The sequence below is a fragment of the Dacryopinax primogenitus genome (genome assembly GCF_000292625.1).
Source record: "Dacryopinax primogenitus strain DJM-731 SS1 chromosome Unknown DACRYscaffold_5, whole genome shotgun sequence".
NCBI classification, from domain to species: Eukaryota; Fungi; Basidiomycota; class Dacrymycetes; order Dacrymycetales; family Dacrymycetaceae; genus Dacryopinax; species Dacryopinax primogenitus.
This window is the reverse complement of record NW_024467202.1, coordinates 783,642-800,506: the sequence shown is the minus strand read 5'-3', so window position 1 is coordinate 800,506 and position 16,865 is coordinate 783,642. Positions and strand designations below refer to the sequence as shown.

At 51.6% G+C, this 16,865-nt stretch overlaps 7 protein-coding genes across 7 annotated transcripts; 3 read left to right on the top strand and 4 right to left on the bottom strand.

Annotated features, from left to right (window-relative positions):
• Positions 1 to 1,108: 1,108 nt before the first annotated feature.
• On the bottom strand, positions 1,109 to 2,304 carry DACRYDRAFT_21196 (uncharacterized protein). Its single transcript, XM_040772283.1, has 6 exons — positions 2,103 to 2,304; positions 1,975 to 2,050; positions 1,906 to 1,922; positions 1,815 to 1,856; positions 1,683 to 1,760; positions 1,109 to 1,635 (listed from the first exon to the last, which is right to left on the bottom strand). The coding sequence occupies exons 1-6, from the start codon at positions 2,172 to 2,174 to the stop codon at positions 1,435 to 1,437; spliced, it is 486 nt and encodes a 161-aa protein (XP_040630606.1). The 5' UTR covers positions 2,175 to 2,304; the 3' UTR covers positions 1,109 to 1,434.
• DACRYDRAFT_99262 (uncharacterized protein) lies at positions 2,297 to 3,355 on the top strand (the record flags this gene model as incomplete). Its single annotated transcript, XM_040777581.1, has 3 exons — positions 2,297 to 2,559; positions 2,609 to 2,675; positions 2,739 to 3,355. Exons 2-3 carry the CDS (start codon positions 2,612 to 2,614, stop codon positions 3,353 to 3,355), a joined length of 681 nt encoding a protein of 226 aa, XP_040630605.1. The 5' UTR covers positions 2,297 to 2,559; positions 2,609 to 2,611.
• A 579-nt stretch (positions 3,356 to 3,934) lies between these two features.
• On the bottom strand, positions 3,935 to 5,094 carry DACRYDRAFT_14748 (uncharacterized protein; the record flags this gene model as incomplete). Its single annotated transcript, XM_040771053.1, has 3 exons — positions 3,935 to 4,654; positions 4,713 to 4,772; positions 4,837 to 5,094. 3 exons carry the CDS (start codon positions 5,092 to 5,094, stop codon positions 3,935 to 3,937), a joined length of 1,038 nt encoding a protein of 345 aa, XP_040630604.1.
• A 138-nt stretch (positions 5,095 to 5,232) lies between these two features.
• Positions 5,233 to 6,424, bottom strand: DACRYDRAFT_77433 (kinase-like protein; the record flags this gene model as incomplete). The annotated part of the gene is made up of 4 exons (XM_040776271.1): positions 5,233 to 5,777; positions 5,828 to 6,055; positions 6,115 to 6,183; positions 6,236 to 6,424. The coding sequence occupies 4 exons, from the start codon at positions 6,422 to 6,424 to the stop codon at positions 5,487 to 5,489; spliced, it is 777 nt and encodes a 258-aa protein (XP_040630603.1). The 3' UTR covers positions 5,233 to 5,486.
• A 673-nt stretch (positions 6,425 to 7,097) lies between these two features.
• On the bottom strand, positions 7,098 to 7,818 carry DACRYDRAFT_49686 (kinase-like protein; the record flags this gene model as incomplete). The annotated part of the gene is made up of 2 exons (XM_040774927.1): positions 7,098 to 7,430; positions 7,480 to 7,818. The coding sequence occupies 2 exons, from the start codon at positions 7,816 to 7,818 to the stop codon at positions 7,098 to 7,100; spliced, it is 672 nt and encodes a 223-aa protein (XP_040630602.1).
• Positions 7,819 to 10,877: 3,059 nt separating this feature from the next.
• DACRYDRAFT_49687 (copper transporting p-type ATPase-like protein) lies at positions 10,878 to 13,879 on the top strand (the record flags this gene model as incomplete). The annotated part of the gene is made up of 3 exons (XM_040774928.1): positions 10,878 to 11,057; positions 11,106 to 13,292; positions 13,343 to 13,879. 3 exons carry the CDS (start codon positions 10,878 to 10,880, stop codon positions 13,877 to 13,879), a joined length of 2,904 nt encoding a protein of 967 aa, XP_040630601.1.
• A 283-nt stretch (positions 13,880 to 14,162) lies between these two features.
• Positions 14,163 to 16,793, top strand: DACRYDRAFT_87892 (glutamine-dependent NAD synthetase with GAT domain-containing protein; the record flags this gene model as incomplete). The annotated part of the gene is made up of 10 exons (XM_040776829.1): positions 14,163 to 14,188; positions 14,288 to 14,318; positions 14,373 to 14,458; positions 14,507 to 14,538; positions 14,588 to 14,868; positions 14,918 to 15,006; positions 15,054 to 15,509; positions 15,556 to 16,128; positions 16,178 to 16,589; positions 16,641 to 16,793. The coding sequence occupies 10 exons, from the start codon at positions 14,163 to 14,165 to the stop codon at positions 16,791 to 16,793; spliced, it is 2,139 nt and encodes a 712-aa protein (XP_040630600.1).
• Positions 16,794 to 16,865: the final 72 nt, after the last annotated feature.

Here is a 16,865-nt window from a genome sequence, read left to right as displayed (position 1 = left end):
TGCCAAGGTATACCAGCTACTTCCATGTCATAAAGGCTTAGTCATGTCTCTTGACCAAGCAATGAGCTGGTGCCCTGACACAGGCTGACTCTGGCACTTCTACCAATTTTCCCCATCTCTCCCCTCTTCCCCTAGCAAGTTCTTGCACACCACCCATCAGACTGACATATTCAGACACCCAATATATCAGACACCTTTTGGGTCAGATCAGCATGTTGACCAAGCCTGGTATGATGACTTTTCCGGTACAATCAATGAGGACCACATCAGCATACAGCAATGTCAGGTGTGTACTCTTGCGGATCACAGCAATGCAAGTTCTGTCAATGAGAAGTGCTCCATTGGCAATGATATGTCTCTGCTCATTGACAGTGATGATCATTGTGTGTGCATAGAGTCACCTTTGATTGACCATTGATATTTCAGTAGTTCCACAGTCTCATCATAAGAGACAAGATCCGGCTATATCTTCACATATCTCTGGCCATGTTGCATCAGAGTCCTCGTGTAGAAAGCAAGTAAATTCCGATTGCCAAGCTAAGCTGCCAACTCAACACAATCAGTGCAGCAGATAATGGTCGGAGCCGAATGCGAAAGGCCGATGGACCCTCTCGGAGAAATCCGCGTCCAACGGACCTCCCCTTCGGAAGCGACCGCGTCTCAAGAAATGACAATCGGCGTTGGGGTTATCTTTCCACATTTGACGCCCCCCGCTGAATATACGAATGTATGTTTGCGGTCCCGAATAGTGGAAAGGACCGCCGAGGAGGGTAAGATCCGTTTGAGAGCTGTTCCGATTTCCAGGAACCAGTGCTGAATTGAGAAAAGAAGCGCTGTTTTCGTATAAAACTCACTCCTGAAATGGGTCATCATAACCATAAGCGCCTTTGACCAACAATCACCCACACTCACCCGTAGTGCAATAGTCATCCCAGCTTCGTCTGTCATCCCTTCTATCAAATCGATGGCTTCGCGGTTCCACCTTCCCCACCTTCGTCGCACTGTGCCAGTACCAGTCCAGGTACGCATCCTCCACACCCTTCCCGACGCCTGTCTTACCAGTGCTACGCAGGAGCCCACCGCTGAGCCTCAGGCACAGACCAATACCAAATCATCCGATGCCCATCCCCCGGCCCACACAAAGGAGAAGCATACCAAGACGTGGCAACGATATCTGATGGACATGTTGCCCGCGAACGAGGCTGCGCTCTTATGATTCGTTTCTCCTTTCTTTTTTTCATGAAATCGTCTTTGATGTAATGGGTAATACGGCATGATGTAATGATCTCGTCAGGATGAAACAATGTTGTTAGAAAGTGATTTATCAAATTAAAATAATGTCACTCCGTGACAAACAACACGATGATCAAAGTTCCACGAGTCCGTTCGAGCCTTCTAGCAACGGATAACCCGATTATCACACTCTGAAACCTCTTACCAGGGGGTGCGTGCTTGAAAACGACCGGCCCTAGCCTGATTCGCCCTCTTGCTAGGCGAAGACGGGGGAGCGGCGCAGTACGCGTACGGTCCATTGCCCTCATTCACCACGTAGCCAGCGGTGTTGCAGGTCTGCACGCAGGTAGACGGCGAGCCAGTGCATGCCGCGGTCCCACTGTACGGGGTGAAGCACTTCGTCTGTAGAAGGGTCAATAATGAAGTGAAGTGAAGGATGATGAACGTACGCCGTCAGCGCAAGGAAGGTAGCACTGAGCATCTGGGGGAGACGTAGGGTCGCCGCTGTTGGGATCACTTGTAGTGCCCTGCAGACTGGTCAATCATGCTACATTCGAAAGCTGTGGATAAAATACACTTACAGCGGGGCATACGCCGCAGGTGTAAGCGCCTGCTTCATAGAACTGCGACCATTAAGCGTTGGTCCCTCCGATTCTGGGACAAACGACCTACCCCAGCGTAACATTCACCTGCGAGCATGTTATTACGACTCAAGGCTGTGGAGAGCGGGGAATGACGTACCGTACATACACCCACCCTCTCCATTGGGGCCAATATCAACACAGTTGCCATCACCACGCGTACAATCGGCACTAGTCTGTCAATTCCAGTTTCAAATAAAAGACTTCGTTGTAGAGGTGTATACCTACCCTGCATACTTGGCCCAGCACTCCCTGGAAAGAAAGAGAGAGCACCAGCACAGAAACGACAGGATAAATCATGGTTGGTGATAATGTCGAAGGGCGAGACATGTGGACGGTGCCTCGTCTCACACCGACGTATTTATACCTTGCCAACTCGTGCCCATCAGAAAGAGAAATACACAGTCAGGGAAGAGCAGCTCCATTCCGGTCCAGCCGGTGGCACGCTGAGGCATCGATCTTGGTCGGCTGCTGAAGGAGGTTGCTCATTCAAACAGACTGACGCCGGAGCCGAATGTTCCCCCGAGAACTGATTCTCCTCCTTCCGCTCACATCAACACGTCCACATCCATCGAAAGTTACATATATTTTGCCCTTGCTGCTTTGACAAACCTTTTCTGTATTGCTCATACAACGGATTTAAACCCCTCAAGGCAGCATCCAGTTGCTATCGATAAAATCGACGGTAAGTCAGCCAGCTTTTGTTCGAAGATCTTCACCTTACAGTGTGGCAGGTCATGCCTCTTGTTCACGACAAGCCAATTGATTACGAAATGGAAGATATAGCGTGCATTGAAGCGGGTAAGTCTCATTTCTCCCACTTACTTATCCTTCAGCCACTGACGAGAGCACGATATGTTACAGTCCCTTCGCCACCTTCTCCTCCCGAATCTCCACAACCTGGCCTGCCTGACACCCTTTCCGATGCACCTGTTTGTGATATGGCAAGAGCAGCTCTGGCTGATGACCTCATCAATGACGTTGGGAGTGACAAGCAGACCACTCTCAATGTTGCTCCTGAACTGGATCTTGGCAGGAAATCTGCCTATCACGGCCCCAAAGGCATCCGCACAAGGAAGTACACCGGATCAGCCATCATTCCCGCACAAACCCACATTTCCTCTGCTTATCACGGTCCCAACGGCATTCGATCGACCCAATATACCGGACCTTACATGGATGTCAGTGGCAACATTCTGCCTTGTGATGTTGCCCCTGCTATGACGGCACAAGACTACATCAGTGTCATCACCACCGAAACCGATGAGGTTGTACACAGCATGCATGCAGCGCGCAGAGAACTCAACCGCCGGCGTGTGGCTGCCTTCAAGAACTGGTTCTTCCGGCCCTCTAGAACAAACACTGGTCAACTCTTGTCGCCTCCTCCCGATGGCAACAACGCAGGGCAGTCTGATGTGACGCAGTCAGCTGCAGATGCCATGGTCATGCCTGGAGGCTTCACACCTGCGTCTGGCTGTTGAAGGGCGGGCCTTTGCCTCACCCAACGGCCGCCCCATCGGACACTTCCTAGTTTTCTTCCACCCCCAACTACTACTGGTGCGGGTACGTTTCCGTGCAAGAGACGGCGACAGCTTGTCGGCAGGACAGTTCCCACACTTCGGAGCAACCTTGTGCATGGAAACGGGGCGATGCTGGTCTAGTCCTCAAAGGCCGATGAGCACGGCAAGAAGAGACGGTTGGAAGCAACAGAAGCTCACAGGATGTTGGACCCTGGAACGTGCAATACAGGACATGGACGCCAGAGGAGTGATGTTAAGTCACCGGTGAAATGTGCAAGAAGAATGTAGGCATATATGCGATTTGTCGACCCGTTCATGCGCCGACAGTTGGAGGACCGAATGTTGGTGTGGTCCAGGAGTGCGATAGCCGTTCGCTTCGGAATAAAGACTGTTCATTCAATGGAATCTCGCCAGGTGCCACGGAGCTGCACATGATGCAGTAGCGTGGAGACCGCAGCCAGGCCTGTGCAAGCCGAAAATGACGGTCAGAATTGGCACAATGAATACAATGCATTGATGTGGGTCATACATTGTAGTAAATCAGGCCCCCGAATCAACCGGCATCGTACTCTCTCCAGGGTCATGCGTCCCAGCATTCGCCTTCTTCCATCCCGGAGGTCTCTGGAACCCCGCCTTCGCTCCTCCTCTTCCGAATCGGATGGTTCGTGGAACGAGAGAGACGGAGGACAAGACTGAGGTAAGGTCGTCCATTGAGGAATCCATCTTGGAAGGGGTGTTGTCTGACACGGACTTCTGGATGAGCGGTTTTCTGCCAGACGATGCTGGGCCAGATGGCTTCAATGTATGCTGCAAAGGAGGTGACCTGGGTTGAGGAAATGACCATCCTAGCGGCTGTGAGTCACCAGTTGCACCAGCGCCAGAGTTAGTCATGGTAGACTCCCTCGCGTTACTATCAGCTGATAGGAAACTGAGTCCCAGGCCGTTTTTCGATTGCTGGAGACTTGTGTCATTCGGTGCACCACCGTGTGAAAGAGTTGAAGTTATAGGAGTAGGAGGCGGCTCTAACTCTATGCCTGCCAGCTCTTGGCCTTCCACTCCATCCATCTGCGGCAGCCGTGGTTTCCACTCCGGTCTAACCAAGCTCACGCCTTCACCCCACTTCTGTAAGAGACCGCCAATACCCTTGTTTGTAATTGCGAAGAAGTATTCTTTGGGGTAGTGGTGGGCGTCTATTAGGTGGAGCCGGCGCTTGGCAGGAATGAGGAAGGTTCGGGGGCAGGTGGGGATGAAACAGGCAAACTGTGAACTGTTGTGAGCTAGGAATCCTCTTATACACAGAAATGGATTAGGAACTTACCGTTTTCTCCCCTCGTTCCTTACGGATCGCGAAAATCGGGTCATGACATTCTGCAAAGTGCTTTACCAACGCTGAACAGTCAGCATCCACGTTCCTACAGAAACGGTGATGGAGATGCACGCACCAGTTCCAATAGCCTGTCATCCGGAAACACAGCTAGGCATTTTCGTTCCTGGCATACATGGGTGTGATATGTTCGATAGTGTCGCTCGAGGGCCTGTGCGTCTTCGAGGACAGCTGGATGACGGTGGCAGGTTGGGGGAAGAGTGCAGGTAAGAGCGGCGCTGGTGCCGGTGCCAGTGCTGGTGGATGGCTCGGGTCTTTGTGACCGCCTGATTTTGGGAGGAGGGGAAGGGGAAGGGGACGAAGGACGCTTGGGCATCGTGGATGCTGGTGGTACACGACGATGTTTACAGATGACGCGAACATCTCTCAGGTCTGAACCCTGGCGTCGGAACCCTAACCCTAACCTGACTAAAATTAAACCTGAACCCAGAATGGTGTCTGAAAAACCGAAGTGGTGAAAGCTCTGCTTAATACATGATGGCGCTAATGACGGCATAGCACCGAAATACTCTAATAACAAAGTCACTGAACAGGTACATATGGCCAAGCCTGGAAGGTGTCCATAATGGTATAAGAGATACCCCAGCCTGCCTTCTGTCCGAAACGGGCACCATCACCCATCGCCACGTTCTCACCGAAAATATTGTTCGCCGACATACCTATAATGACACTGTGACCCTCGGTAGTTCCTCGTATTCTTCTTCCTTATCATTGGAAAGACCCCGCTCGGGATGCAAACACAGCCAAGTAAGCTTTACGTAGTCGATGCAATTTAGACTGTACCGGAGGCTCGAACATGTCCATTTCCAGGATCATGCTTAAAATCGGCCTTCTTCCGGGATCGCGGTCCCAACAAGCCAACATAAATTCCCAAAGCTGAGAATTGAGGCCCTTTGCGGTAGCATCAGGTCCTGGATGGGTCGGTCTGAGACCATTGGGGACTTCTCGGAGAACAAAGAGCTCGGGAGAATCGTAAAACGGCACAGGACCAGTAAAAACCTAGGGATAGTTAGAATTTTAGATATACTTGATTGAGGAATAAGTCGAACCTCAAACAATGTCATACCAAGCGCATATACGTCCGCGGCTCGGCTGTAGGATGTTCTTGTGGACAACCCATAGGACGTGGGATCAAGACGTTCTTGCGCCATCCAGCGCAAGGCGCCGAAGCCGAAGCTAGTCGTCGTATCTCCCACATTCAACAGATCCTCAGGAAGCCTTGAAAGGCCAAAGTCCGTCAAGAGGGGAGTGCCCCGACCGTCGACTAACACGTTGCTCTGATGAAATGTCACTTGACTGAACGGGTTGGGAAGTGTTCAAGCATGATCGCACATACCCCTTTAATATCTCCGTGAATCACGTCCTGTGAATGAAGGTACTTCACTCCACGAATGACGCCGCGTGCCTTGGGGTAACCCGTCAGCTCTGAATGACGAGGGCGTACTCTGTCACCCTACCAATTTCAAGTGATCTGGATCTGGACAATTCTTCAAGTACATTGTCAGATCTCCATTTTCGATCCATGGGAGTATCAAGGAAATACCACGGCGCTCAGCATCGACGGATACACCGTACAAGGGGAGAACATTCGGGTGTGCTAAGCCGAACCAAACATTTGCTTCTCTTACAATATACTGCACGAGCATGGGTAAAGGTGGTCTTCGCTAAGGGAGATTCTTCATACACACCTTGGTCAATTGTGCTGTTGCGTCGCGATCTCTGTTCATGCTAAATGCCTTCATGGCAACGAGCTTCACAACCGCCGATCCTTTATACACAAGGGCAAATCCGCCTTTTCCTATGTGCTCGTTATCCAGTCGCATTGCTTGAATCACAGGTGCCTTGATAGCTCCAACCAGATCGACAAACCATGGATCACTGTTCTCTGACCTTGGAGTTCCCAGTGGTGAGAGGGACGTCTCGACAAGACTGGCTTTGCTTCCCACAACTCGGATCAGTGGCTTCTTTTCTGGAGATGTCTGCGTCCCAGACAGTTGCTGATTGTGAGAGGTGTCCGAAATCTTGGTGTTGGGGATGTCAAATCCAGGAATCAAAGGCAACTGACACATTGCATTGCCAAATTCCTGGGTTATCCCAGTGTTTTCCGGCGGTGCGTGCCATTCGGATATTCTGCCCGGTGCTGTCATTAATCCGTCTGAAGTGCCCTCTCGGGAACGAGCATCAAGAACATCCGGTCGCTCGCTGGTTGGCTGTGATAGTGCGCGTCGACGAAACGGCTTCCATAAACTCCAGGATGAGATTTTCTTTGGTGACACCCTTATTGTTCGTTGAACAGATGTGTCTTGTAATGATCTTAGCTCAAGAGCTCCAATGAAAAAGCATGCATAGCGCACCGCTTACGGCCTCTTCAGGATCTGATGGGCTCAGAGAAGCCTCCTGTAAGCTGGACGTCGCCAGCCCATATTTTGCATTTGACAGCCAGTTGTCCACATCATTAAGTTCCTCCACGAGCACGGGTCGTTGATCTGGTTCCTCGACCCAACATTTCTGAATGAACGCCCATAGCTCGGAAGTTAAGCCAATCGAAACCGCCTGTTTACCCGGATGAGAGGGCCTTTTCCCTGCAATGATGGCTCTTCGAATATTCAGGTTAGTCTCTTCGTCGTGATACGGTAGTCTCAAGGCAAACATCTGAATAATTTGAGTCATCCTCGAAACATGGCGGTCTCATCTTACACACCTCCCAGAGGGTCATGCCAAGGGAATGGATATCGCTCGCGAACGTGCGACAGGAAACTTCGGTCAAACCAAATTTGGAAGGTTGAATTCGTTCCGGGGGCATCCATCGAACAGAGCCCGCAAACATCGTTGAGGTAGTTTGCTCAGGCAGAACATCATCAACAACGACAGACAGGCCAAAATTCGCCAGCTGGGGTTGACCATCGCAGGCGACAAGAATGTTGTCCTGTTGTGAACATGAGAGAAGAATGGACACAATCACACTCCGACGTACTGCCCTGAGATCACCGTGCACGATACCATTATCATGCAGATAGGCAACTCCGTAGGTGACACCCATGGCCTGTCATGTGTCGATGAATTAGAGCAGAGTTGAGTGCAGAACTGCGACTTGCCAGGGGGAATCGACTAATACTCGGATTGTTTTTGAGATACCGCTTGACGTCCCCGTTTTCCATCAATGGAGACACTAGCCAGAGGTTGCTGCCGTCATGTTGGATTAGGACACCAAGAAGAGGCAGCACATTCTTATCATGAAGTCTAGCCCATATGGACACTTCTCGCACGACAACCTGAGGGGGTTCATCTGTCAGCATGCGGCAAGTGGTTATTGGCCGGACTGACTTTCTGTAACACATGGATGTCTTTGCCAGATACATGCATACGACGGACCTTCAATGCGACGGGCTGATTATTGGGGAGCATAGTACCACGGGATACGTCGGTAAAAGCGTGACGGGAGAGAGGAAATTCGTCCATCCTGGAGGCCATAACAACAGGTACAGAAAGATCCCTTAGGAGCTTGCCAAGGTCGGTTTGAATGGCGGATTCGGGCTCCGAGGTGAGCGGTACTGCAGCGGTCGTTTGAAATACTGTAGGCCCATCTATTCTCTGCTGGCTTAATGGGGGCGGAGGCGGCAGAATATGGTCTCCGGATGATCTTCGCCATTGCCCCGAAAGCGAAAAGTCAAAAGAGCTCCAATGCCTAGATGTGGGTACAGAAGGACTCGCAAGATCATTGCTCGATTTTCCGCGCTATAAAAAGTTAACTCCCGCATTGCAGTGAGGACGCGATTTCGTAGAAGAGGGAAGATGCGGCGCAACTATAAACCAAGTTAGCGAACCTTGAAAACAGTTATCCAAGTCACGCACATTAGGCGCCGATGTCCGTGGCTCAAGCGTCCTCAAGACGTTTGGGTAATCAGCTGAATGGCTTGTGCGCTAATGGACGGAGTAAGACATGGTATACATTACGAATGCATGTAGCTCACCGGTGTGGGCCTGGAACCGTCCATAATGATTGTACAATAAGATATGACCAGGGAGAGATACAGGCAAGACTTTGTGCCTCCATGGTAATTGGAAGTGAAATAGTATACATAGCCGCGTATTCCTCCTTTCTAGACCCTATCGGTATTACCCGATCACCAAAGCTGTGAGCCAGGCCCAAACGAGGGCTATGGAGCTTGACAGCGCCTGTAACCATCAGTAGACACTAAAGTTGGGGGATATTAACCGCATTGCACAGGATTGATGAAAACCAGGGACGCAGATACCTCCGTCTGGGATTATTCAGAAGTGGTGACAGAGGATATAGCGTTCATCGGATTCTGACGACAGCACCGAGGTCTGATAAACACAGTCAGCTACTCATCGCCCAAGTGTTTGAGCACCGGACATCATACCACAGAAAACCCTCCTCTCGAACATGCAGACCTACGTCATTGCCGGCATCTTTGAACTTGTCTGGCCTCTTGCCAAAGAAAACATGTCTTAGACAATCACAATATCTCAGTCTTAAAGGCAGAAGTATCCCGATAGGATACGGTTGCACAACGTATGCAGTCCAGCTTGGCGGAGCTCAGCGTTGAGGGTTTTATGGCATGAGATGCAAAGCAAGCAGATATCAACGCCCCAGTCAGATAGCCTCCAGATTTGCAGAACGCCGACTATCTTCCAGCTTGTGCACAGAAGTCCTCCCTCTATGTCCCAGACTAAAGGCACAGGTGAAAGCAACACGGAGGAAAGAGATGACAAGGCCGATCATCGTGCAGAAGGTTGCTATGTCATGTCACCTAGGCTTCCGAACAGGGGGGTATACGACGAGTCTTGTTTGACCTCTGACTTGTTACGAAATAGCTCAGGTTGGGTCAGGTGAGCCACAGACACATGTGAAGTGAGCCATGATCTACTGCGAAGAACGCTGCTCTACGGGCAGCAAGAGTACGGTCGCATTCCCAAAACAGCCGCCAATATGATCCGACGGCCCTGGGAAATAGCATGGAATGCCAAGCCAGAACATAGTCAGTGCAGAATCAGATCTTGATCCAAACCAGAGCCGCTGCTGGAGGGCGCTGGGCATCAACACTCCTAGAGTCCGTGCCAATGAGAGAAGGTCCAGAGAAGGTCCAGAGAAGGTCCAGAGCACGATTCTACAACAGCGGAAGGCGCTTTAGTCGAGACTGCAGGAGTTTTGTAGATGTCTCCTTTTTGAACAGCATGAAGTGATGATTTGGAAGGTATGCATATGAGATTGTTCGTCTCAGGTACCTGATGCATGTGATCTGCTGGAATGAAGTGATGAAGATGGTGGATGATCTACCGAATCCGTGTCGTTCTTGACATCGGCCTTTCGGGGCAAGAGAAACCGGTCCCTCATGGGTCCATCGGCTCGAGGGAATTTAAGGAGATAATCAACGGGAACATCAGTACCTTTCTTGCAAATTTTAGAAGGACGGGGTGGGGAAGCCGATCGGCAGGGCAGGCACGGAAGGGGGAAGAACGAACAAATCATATCTTATCTCGGGAGCTGATGCATGTGTTTACTCAGCCACCCCGCGGAACGAGCGCCCGAGATGTTGCTTCCGTTGCCCGTTACATGTGCACCGCTCTGGCGACGATTTATTAGCACAATCACCTCATTCCCTTTCCCCCCGAGTGGGTGATTAATCCCTCTCCTTGAGACGTGGCTCCTTTTACATCCTTTCACTCTTGACGGTACAGTCTCAGGAGTATTTCGCTGGAACGAAAGAGAACACGCTGTGTTTGGCTGACTGGCTCGCCACACAGCACCCTTCGACGCGCACGGAACAGAACCCCTCTATCAGCCCACCCACGCCATCAACTCGTTTCTCGTTCCTTCCCCGCATCATTCCGTCTTCCATACACCTCCTATATCGGGTCTATTGGCCGATCCAGTCAGTGTCACTTGAATATCCGCTACCTCCGACTGCTCGTTACGCTAGCCGACATAGGATATATTCCAACATGGCTGTATTAGCGAATCTTGTCACTTCCCTCTTCCCAGGATCGCGAGACACGTCCCTGCGCACACCCAGCACACCGATGAAGGGACTTCCGCCAACGCCCGCGCCTGGGCAACCTAACCCGTTGGACGAGATGGACTACGGCAAGTGTGAGCTTAAAGTCGAGGGCATGACTTGTGGTGCCTGTGTGGAGAGCATCGAGAGTATGATGAGGAGGCAGGATGGGATACACAGTATTACCGTCGCTCTGCTTGCCGAGAGAGCCGTGGTGGAATATGACCCAGATAAGTGGGATGTTGACAAGATTGTCAATGTACGTGCTTCACTAACACTGGTTGTGTCATGACTAACTCTCCTGCAGGAAATCTCCGACATTGGTTTTGATGCTACTTGGATCCCTCCAGTCGCCTCCGACACGATCACCCTCCGCATTTACGGGATGACCTGCTCCTCCTGCACATCAACAGTCGAACGAGAACTGCTTGCCCTTCCCGGCGTATCCAGCTGCTCCGTCTCCCTAGCAACCGAGACGTGCACAGTGGTGTTCGATCGGACCCTGCTCGGCCCGCGCAACCTCGTCGAACGGGTTGAAGAACTCGGGTTCGATACAATCCTAAGCGTGGAGGACGATGCAACACAAATACGGTCTTTGACGCGTACGAAGGAGATCCAGGAATGGCGCGAACGGTTCTGGCGCAGTTTCTACTTTGCAATCCCTGTTTTCCTCCTAAGCATGGTTTGCCCGATGCTGCCGATTTTTGAACTGGTCGTCAACTATCAACTCCTGCGTGGTATTTTCCTCGGCGATGTCATATGTCTTGTCCTCACTATTCCCGTACAATGCTTCCTTGCTCAACGATTTTATCGCAATGCATGGAAGGCGGTCCGCCACGGCAGTGCTACAATGGACGTGCTCGTTGTGCTAGGCACGAGTGCAGCGTTCATCTATTCTGTGCTGGCGATGCTTGCCGCGATGTTCAGCACCACCGCGGGATATCACCCAGCGGTATTTTTCGACACCTCCAGTATGCTTATTACATTTGTTTCCCTTGGTCGATATCTCGAGAACATGGCTAAGGGCAAGACATCGGCCGCCCTAACCGATCTCATGGCACTCGCTCCTAGCATGGCAACGATCTACACTGACGCACCTGCATGTACTCAGGAAAAGCGCATAGCAACCGAACTCGTTCAAGTTGGGGACACCGTCAAGCTCGTTCCTGGTGATAAGGTGCCTGCAGACGGGACAGTCGTGCGCGGGACGAGCAGCGTAGATGAGAGCGCTGTGACTGGCGAACCCGTGCCCGTCCACAAGCAAACGGGTGACTCCGTCATTGGTGGAACGGTCAACGGTCTCGGCACGTTCGACATGGTCGTAACTCGGGCTGGCAAGGACACGGCGCTGAGCCAGATCGTTAAACTCGTCGAGGAAGCGCAGACGAACAAGGCGCCTATCCAAGCATTCGCGGACCGCGTAGCGGGATACTTTGTACCAACCGTCATCACCCTCGCTGTGATCACCTTCTCAGCATGGATGATCGTTTCCCATATTGTCGATATGGCCGAGCTCCCGCACGTGTTCCGCATGCCTGGTGCATCGCGCCTCGCAGTTTGTCTCAAGCTTTGCATCTCCGTCGTTGTTGTCGCCTGCCCTTGTGCACTCGGCCTGAGCACACCGACGGCAATCATGGTCGGCACCGGGGTAGGCGCCCAGAACGGCATCTTGATCAAGGGCGGCGGGCCGCTTGAGGCGAGCCGCCACATTCGCAGGATCGTCTTCGACAAGACGGGCACGATTACTCAAGGCAAGCTCAGCGTCGCTAACCTGTGCTGGGCCAGCGCTGCGGACGAATTGGTGCCGAGCGAGAAAACTGAGGTGCTTCAGCCTAGCATTGCTAGTCTGGAAGCGATGAGCGCAGATGGACTAACAAGCAAGGCGATCGTGCTTGGGATCGTTGGTGCAGCTGAGACGAGGTCGGAGCATCCGCTAGCTCGTGCGGTAGCGGCATATGCGAAGCAAGTGCTAATCCAAGCCGGCATCTACGGGCCGGATATTCATCTTGAATCCTTTGAAGGCGTCCCTGGGGAAGGTATTCGAGCTCGGGTTACCGTGGAAGACCATTTTGTCGGTGCAAAGGCTGGATCCAGTGGCAAGCATGGCTTGACCATTCACATTGGGAGCTCTGCTTTCGTCAGCAAGGACATTGCTTTCGTGCCCAATGCGCTCAGTGCCTTCGAGGAGTCTGAATCATTCCTTGGAAGAACAGTTATATTCGTTTCGCTGGCACAAGATCGTGGAACCGCGCACGTAGCGCTCGCCTTCTCCCTCTCGGATGAGCCAAAACCATCGGCAGCGCCTGCAATTCGAGCTCTGCAAGCAATGGGTATCGAAGTGAACATGATGACTGGCGACTCCGACACAACGGCAAAGGCTCTCGCAAAAGAGATTGGCATCCCACCGGAGGGCGTGTGGTCACGGGTCAGCCCTAAGGGCAAGGCAAAGTTGATCGCAGAACTGATGGAGAAGGACCGCGGAGGTGTGGCTATGGTAAGAATATTCTATTGCTCGTTCACTGCCTCTTACTAACTGAGAATCAGGTTGGTGATGGTATCAACGATTCACCCGCTCTGGTTGCTGCTTCTGTTGGCATCGCCCTTTCCTCAGGGACATCAGTAGCGATTGAAGCAGCAGACATCGTACTGATGCGGTCCGATTTGCTCGACGTTGTTGCGGCCCTCCATCTATCCCGTTCAATTTTCTCCGTCATCCGTCGCAACCTTGTCTGGGCCTGCATATACAATGTTCTCGGTATCCCGCTTGCAATGGGCATCTTCCTACCTTGGGGTATCCATCTTCACCCCATGATGGCTGGTGCCGCAATGGCATTCTCGTCTGTGTCTGTTGTCACCAGTTCTCTATCCCTTCGGTTATGGCGCAGACCAGCAAGCAGCGTCATGCCAGGCGAACCGACACCCAAAGAAGGTTGGAAAGAGGATGCACGGATAGTTATGAGCTCTGCTTGGGATGCGATCGAAGGCGGTGTACGCACCAGAGTAAGGAGAGGTTATCAACCCTTACCAATTGAGCTTGGTCCCACGCCCACAACGGCGAACACGTTGAACACATTCGCTTAGATCTATTTCGATATACCTATCTTTGGATTCCGTGATCCATTGTGTATTATTATATCACATAGTTTCTCAATTCAATTCATCATTGTGATAGTATTTGTTCGTCATCAGTTATCGACCCATGAGTTCCATTACGCCTCGGAGATGTTACACTGGTGTGGAGGACCCTCGAATTACGGCGCCTCTTTCAACCGTACCAAGCAAGAGCAACCTCAGCCAACGCTTTCGTTTTCTGGACTCTTGTCACTAGTCATTGAGCGTATCCCTTTGACTTCGTCTCTTCGAGATGGGACACCACATTACTGTTGCTACGTGAGTGTTGTTCATGGATGTCACGAACAATTACTAACCTACATGCAGTTGGTAGGCAGCGTTGCGGCACAGACGGTCGCGTGCTGACTCCAGGGGTAGCTCGTTGAATCAGTGGGCTTTAGACTTTCAGGTATGTTCACCAACCTCCAAATTGGCTTCTTGATAATAATGTGGGTCTGTGAAGGGTAACTACGAGCGCATACTTGCTAGTATCGTCCTCGCCAAGGAGAAGGGTGCCACGTTGCGTGTAGGGCCAGAGCTAGAGATTCCGTACGTGGTGCTGTCCATTTTGTGGACCACTTTCTTATCAGTGGACAGAGGGTACGGATGTTTAGACCACTTTCTTGAGGGTTCGCCGATAGTTTTCCAACGAGATTCGAGGCTGATCGCTCCATGCAGGGGATACCGTTCTGCATTCGTGGGAGATTCTTGCCAAGTTGCTGACCTCCGATGTCACTCAAGATATCCTATGCGACATCGGCATGCCCGTGGTGCACAAAAATGTGAACTACAATTGCCGGGTAATCATCTATAATCAGAAAGTGCTCCTCATCCGGCCCAAGATGTGGCTCGCAAATGATGGGAACTATCGCGAGTTGAGATACTTCACCCCGTGGAAGAAGTTTCGGCAGACGGAAGAGTTTTGGTTACCTAGGATGATCAAGCATATTACTAAACAGGTGATCTTCGAAATTGATGTTTGTTATCATATACTCATGCCATCCGCAGACCACTGTTCCCTTCGGCGATGCGGTTATCAGCACTTGGGATACTTGCGTCGGGGTCGAGCTATGCGAGGAGCTTTTCACGCCCTCAAGGTGCGTTCAGTCTAGATATCCTTAATCATTGCCGACATTGTTGTCAGCCCGCACATTGATATGGGCTTGGATGGCGTCGAGATCTTCACAAACTCTTCGGGTTCACACCACGAGTTGCGGAAGTTGAACACTCGCATTGATCTCATCATGGAAGCCACCGAAAAACTCGGAGGCATCTACCTGTATGCCAATCAGCAAGGGTGTGACGGCGACCGGCTTTATTATGACGGCTGCGCGATGATCGCCGTGAATGGGAAAGTTGTGGCACAAGGCAGTCAGTTCAGCTTGAATGATGTTGAGGTCGTCACCGCTACGGTTGATATCGAGGATGTACGGGCGTATAGGAAGAGGAGCAGTAGGAGCCAACAGGCAGCTGAAAGCCCGAAGTATGAGAGGATTGAGGTTCCCACGGCCCTCGCTACAGACGACCTCAGCATTTATGGCCTTCTCGGACCAGAAAGGCCCTTTGAGGTACGATATCACGTCCCTGAAGAGGAGATCGCGTCAGTATCCGTCTGATTGAAGCTGCTCGAAACTGACACGATACAGATTGGGTCCGGCTTGTTGGCTATGGGACTATCTTCGTCGCTCCCGAACGCAAGGGTATTTTGTACCCCTCAGTGGCGGTATTGACAGCTGCGCAACCTCCGTCATCGTGTACAGTATGTGCCGTCTCGTGGCTCAATCAGCTGCAAAAGGCGACAAGCAAGTGATTGCCGATGCACGGCGCATCGCTGGCGAGCCCGAAGATTCTAGCTACATACCCTCGGATCCCAGAGAATTCTGCAAGCGCATCTTCCACACTTGCTACATGGGCACCGAGAACTCGAGCATCGAGACAAGGAAGCGAGCGAAAGACCTCTCAGAGGCAATTGGAAGCTATCATGTCGATCTGAATATGGACATGGTTGTCAGTGCTGTCCGTAACCTGTTTGGGCTCGTCACGGGCATCACACCACAATTCAAGGTGCACGGCGGATCAAATGCGGAGAATTTGGCTCTGCAAAATATCCAAGCTCGCTTGCGAATGGTTCTGGCGTACATGTTTGCCCAACTTTTACCGTTCGTTCGAGGACGCTCTGGCGGGCTCCTAGTGCTGGGAAGCGCCAATGTTGATGAGAGGTGGGTTCAGGCGTGGAGTAGTATCATTGTGTCGCTGATATCGTGGTAGTTTGCGTGGCTATCTAACGAAATACGACTGCTCCTCGGCAGACATCAATCCCATCGGAGCGATCAGTAAGACCGATTTGAAGAGGTTCATCGGATGGGCTCAGCACGCGTTCGAACTACCGATCCTGGGGAGCTTCTTAGACGCCGTGCCCACTGCAGAACTCGAACCGATCACGGAGACATATGTGCAGTCAGACGAGGCCGATATGGGTATGACGTACGACGAGCTCTCGGTATTCGGTCGCTTGCGCAAAGTTGAGCACTTGGGCCCGTACGGCGTCTACATGAAGCTGGTTCGCGAATGGGGAGATCATCTGTCCCCGACGAGAATTGCGGAAAAGGTCAAGCTCTTCTTCTTTGAATATGCGAGGAACCGTCACAAGATGACTACGTTGACGCCTTCTTATCACGCGGTGCGTTCACGATCTGACCGCGTTCGTCCAATTCCGCTGATATTGTTACAGGAGTCTTATAGTCCGGACGACAACCGGTTTGACCTCCGTCCTTTCTTGTACCCGTCACGCTTCCCATTCCAATTTTCAAAGATTGACGAGATCGCCGCTCGGCTTCCCGATCGTTCCGTCAACCCCGGTCCAGAGAAGGCGAAAGTAGAGTAATTGTATGGTTTAGGTACATTGTATAAGTACATAATCGCTACACGAAAGCGTCCAAATGAGATGAGTTAAACC